The following is a 4,659-nucleotide window of genomic DNA, read 5'->3' on the forward strand; positions in this document are numbered from 1 at the left end:
TTAGTAGAGACGGGGTTTCACCATGTTGACCAGGATGGTCTCGATCTCTTGACCTTGTGATCCACCCGCCTCGGCCTCCCAAAGTGCTGGGATTACAGGCTTGAGCCACCGCGCCCGGCAGTTAACAAAAATATTAAAATATTATATAGTTTCCAATAGCTAGAAGGAGCATACTGAATGTTCGCGACACAAAGAAATGATAAATGTTTGAGATGATGGGTATGCTAATTACCCCGATGTGATGACTGTACATTATATGCATTAACACATCACTGTGTGTCCCATGAGTATGTACAATTATTATGTGTCAGTTAAAAAATATACATCTTTTTTAAAGGGGTGAAGAGCCAAGCAGGATGGAATTGCCTGGAGTCCTACAGGCAGTGGGAGAATCAAGAAGCCTCAGGAGGTCAGGTCTCGGCGGAACAGACAGTTATCTGGTGGTGTTCACACTTGTTTCTGAGCAATGGACTCCTTTATTCAGACAAAAATCCTGCTGATAATTTTACATATTAAAAAATAGGAAGCCAGTGTGTTGGCTCATGCCTGTAATCCCAGCACTTTGGGAGGCCGAGGTGGTGGAATCACTTGAGGTTAGGAGTTCAAGACCAGCCTGGCCAACATGGTGAAACCCTGACTCTATTAAAAATACAAAAATTAGCTGGCTGTCGTGGTGGCCACCTATAATCCCAGCTATTCAGCGGGCTGAGACAGGAGAATCACTTGAATCCAGGACGCGGAGGTTGCAGTGAGCCGAGATCGCACCATTGCACTCCAGCCTGGGCAACAAGAGCAAAACTCCATCTCAAAAAAAAAAAAGGAAGGCTAGAGGTCAGGGGAGAGGACGAGAGCCTGCCCGCAGTTTGCCTGTGTCCCCTTTGGCAGCTGCTGAGGCACCTCCAAGAGCTCCATGGGTCCCAGGAAACCAATGATCCAGTCTAGTTACCTAATTTTACAGATGAGGAACTGAGGCCCAGAGAGGTTGCCTTCCTGAAAAGTAAATGTCTGAAGCAGACATTTGCACAGCTCCTGCCTTGCACCCCACCCTGCCCCTTCAGTGAGTGTGGACATCAGGAATGACTGGGTCCAGAAACCCAGTTCACCATGCTCCATTACCCAAGCTTGAGCTGATGTGAAATGTACATGGTGTGGCCGTTAAAATTAAACTTTCGAATCTCCTTAACCTCAAAAAGCAGATAAAGAAATCAGGCCAAATACACAGAAATTGATGTTCTCTACTGAGGAAAAAAAAAAAAAAAAAAGAAGTTAACTTTAGCAGAGTGAAAATCTCAACTCTGTGCAAAGGGGACTGGCCTCCCTGAGCTCACAGATGTTTGGGTCACACTCAAAATATGAGAACTGCCTGTTCCCTCCCATCCTCAAGACACCACCTCACCCCAGGACCTTGGCAGCCTTTCCCAAGCTTTAAGACAGACCAAAAAGAAAACGTTCTACGGTTTAGTGAACAGTGAGGAAGAGGCAAGAGGATGGTTTGCTGACGTGAAACAAGAGGAGTCTGTTTGAAGTTGGGAAGACATGTTGAGTTCGGATGCCTGTTTGACGTGTCACATGCCAGACCTGGAAACACACTGTCCCTGGCCGTTCAAGAATCTTGAATGACCAGGTCAAAGTGCAGCAGCAGGAAAAAGAGGAAGAATTTAAACAATCTGGCTGTGTGTGGCTAGCCCATCAGCGGCAGCACCAAAATCATCATTCAACGACAGCATAATTAGCCTAATAGCTGCAATTACCTCAATAAGGATAAGAAATTATGCTGCTGCTCGTGGCTGGTAAAATTAAAATACATAAATAGAATGACCCCAATTGGAATTTTAGATGTAACTCAGGTAGAAGTCAATCTAAGACAGGTAATGATACAAAGGTACCTAGAAGGTGGTCCTTCAATATGAATCCCAAAGCTACTAATTACTGGGAGAAACATGTCTAATAGCTTTAGAGTTATTAAAAGCCTAATGAAAATGATGAAAAGAAGTTTTTAAGAAGCAGATGTAATGCAGAAGCTGCAACAGGTGAGGTGATGGTATTACTGCTGTGGGCAATAATGTTGCTTATTCCTTGTACTGACGGTAGGGGCTAAGTCTGATTCATCTTTGTAAACTGCCCTTCCCAGCACCTTCCAAAGTTGGCTAGACTCATTTTACCTGAGACCAGACCTTTTGCACAAGAGCTAATGCATACCATGTGAATAATGCCGTGGAAAGTTACCTGGAGAACTTACCCACACACTTTCCCTCGTCTGAAAACTGGTAGCCCTCCACACACTCGCAGCGGAAGGTCCCTGGGTGATTATTGCAGATGGCGTGGCTCCCACACACTGAGGGTTGTTCTGAACATTCGTCAATATCTGCAGCAAATTTTTTTAATGCAGACTTTTGAAAACCTCTTCAAACATTACTGACTATAATAGTATTTTCACCTAAGAATAGATCAATTTTAAAACAATTTTTTCGTTTCTTTTTTTATTTTTTTTCCAAGATGGAGTCTTGCTCTGTCACCCAGCGCTAGAGTACAATGGTGTGATCTCGGCTCACTGCAACCTCCACCTCTCGGGTTCAAGCAATTCTCCTGCCTCAGCCTCCCGAGTAGCTGGGGCTACAGGTGCATGCCACCACGCCCGGCTAATTGTATTTTTGGTAGAGACAGGGTTTTACCATGTTGGCCAGGGTGGTCTCAAACTCTGGACCACATGATCCACCCACCTCAGCCTCCCAAAATGCTGGGATTACAGGCATGAGCCATCACACCTAGCCTAAAAGTAGTGTTAAATATAATTTTTGTCTGTGCATAACCTGAGAGAGTGATCCCCAAACCCTTCTCCTAAGGAAATGTGTGCTTCCCCTACCTCTCCTGGAGTTACTTGTTGAGCCTGGGGCCCCTGAACATGGGTCTCTCCCATTAGATTGGCAAATACGTGTTATAAGGACACAGAGACTCATCTTTGGACTCTGAATATTGAGAGTCTCTGAATATTAAATATACTCTCAAGCCCTAAACTTGAGAACATATTTAAATATGCTGTTATTTAAAAATATTACTTTCTCCATTACAGTTACAAAGAAAAGTTGAACAATTTAAAGCTTAATTGTGAATTTTTGAATATTATCTAGGGCTTAATGGACTAAAAGGAAAGTCATTCATTCATGAGACTGTAAATGAACTAGGAGAGTGATGTCCTTCTTTATGTCAATACTATTGCCACCATCATGGGGTGGCATGGAACAAACAAACATAGGCTTTGGAGGCAGACATAGCGGGGTTCAAATACTGCTTCCTTTAGCTACTGACGTGTGTGGCCTTGGGCAAATTATCCAACCACTCAGCCTCAGTTTCCCCTTTGGTAAATATGAATAATAATATTCATCTGGAGGGTTCTTCTGTGGATTACGGAAAACGGATGTAGGTCAGAGAAGCCCCCAGCAACGCTCCAGGTGCCCAGCTGTTATTGTACCAACCAGGGATTCACCCAACACCCCAGCCATGCTGATGAATTTGGCCACTCTGGGAACACGCCCCTCAGATGGCCCCTAGGCTTTGGGGGCCAGGCTGTGGCTACCACTCGAGTAAAGCTGGTTGGCCCAGGCGATAAACTGAGCGAACCTGTCGTTCCCCCGGTCACCTGGCCACTGATGGGTTGAAATGAACAGTTACACAAGGTCCTTCCCATGCCAACCTCATGCTCAGAGTGTAGACAGCTACTTCTGGCAGTTCTAAAACCCTGAGACGTGCATGAAGAGATCTCATAATGGCTGAGACCACACAGCTCTTCTCCTCCCATACAGCTCTTCCCCTCTCATACAGCTCTTCCCCCCTCATACAGCTCTTCCCCAGCACTTTCATGTGTATCTTTGACACATGGGAGTCAAAGCCTCATATGTCCATCCTCAATGGCCAGTCTAGCCAGGCCCTTGTTGGTGAGACAAATGTCCTGCTGGCCTATCAGTCAACATTGCACAAGACAAGCATTCTTGCCACATCAGCCCCCTAGCTTGTCCTGTACCCAGGGAAATAAATACCTAACCCAAATGCTCTTCAACTTTTAGAGAATATATTGGTATGTGTGTGTTCTGCGACGTGTTTAAGACACAAGGTCTCAGGACGGAAACAGGCATAGCCAGAAGCTTCTGGAACAAAGCCCTTCCCAAAGCAGGCTTTTCTGCAAGCTGGAGCTGGGGGTGGCTGTAGGGGAGAAGTGCATCCAGCATGTGTGGACTTCACAGCTCCATCAATCAGTTGCTGCTCCAACATGGGAGAAAAGGGGCTTCCTGTGTCCACTGCCTCTGTGCTACAACCCTCAGAGGACACTCCCAGCACAGATGTTTGGCCACACTGTACACACTGCGGGGCTCAGTGGCTTAGATGCCATTGCCAAAGCACAAGAGCGCAGAGCAGCAGTTTTCAATCGAGAAAGCAGAGCAAAATCACAGGGGAGCTTCTTCAAGCTCCGTTCCTCCCTGGGAACATTCACGGAAGGAGAAGCTGTGTTTTGCAAAAGCTTCTATGTGACCAGGCTCTTCTCCCTCGCCCTACCTGAAGAGCTATTGACAAATAGGACCTCAGGGCTACTGGGATGACGGAGGGGACAATACCTGAAGAGCTATTGATAAATAGGACCTCAGGGCTACTGGGATGACGGAGGGG

At 46.0% G+C, this 4,659-nt stretch overlaps 1 protein-coding gene across 1 annotated transcript in view; it reads right to left on the bottom strand.

The window, feature by feature from the left end:
* The window catches only part of NID1 (nidogen 1), an 89,078-nt gene that overhangs the window by 36,428 nt on the left and 47,991 nt on the right, over positions 1-4,659 (bottom strand). Inside the window, exon 10 of the mRNA XM_017526593.2 lies at positions 2,240-2,365. Coding sequence (XP_017382082.2) covers positions 2,240-2,365 — 126 coding nt within the window. The remainder of the gene's footprint in view (positions 1-2,239; positions 2,366-4,659) is intronic.

This window comes from Cebus imitator, unplaced genomic scaffold, assembly GCF_001604975.1.
Source record: "Cebus imitator isolate Cc_AM_T3 unplaced genomic scaffold, Cebus_imitator-1.0 Scaffold42, whole genome shotgun sequence".
NCBI classification, from domain to species: domain Eukaryota; kingdom Metazoa; phylum Chordata; class Mammalia; order Primates; family Cebidae; genus Cebus; species Cebus imitator.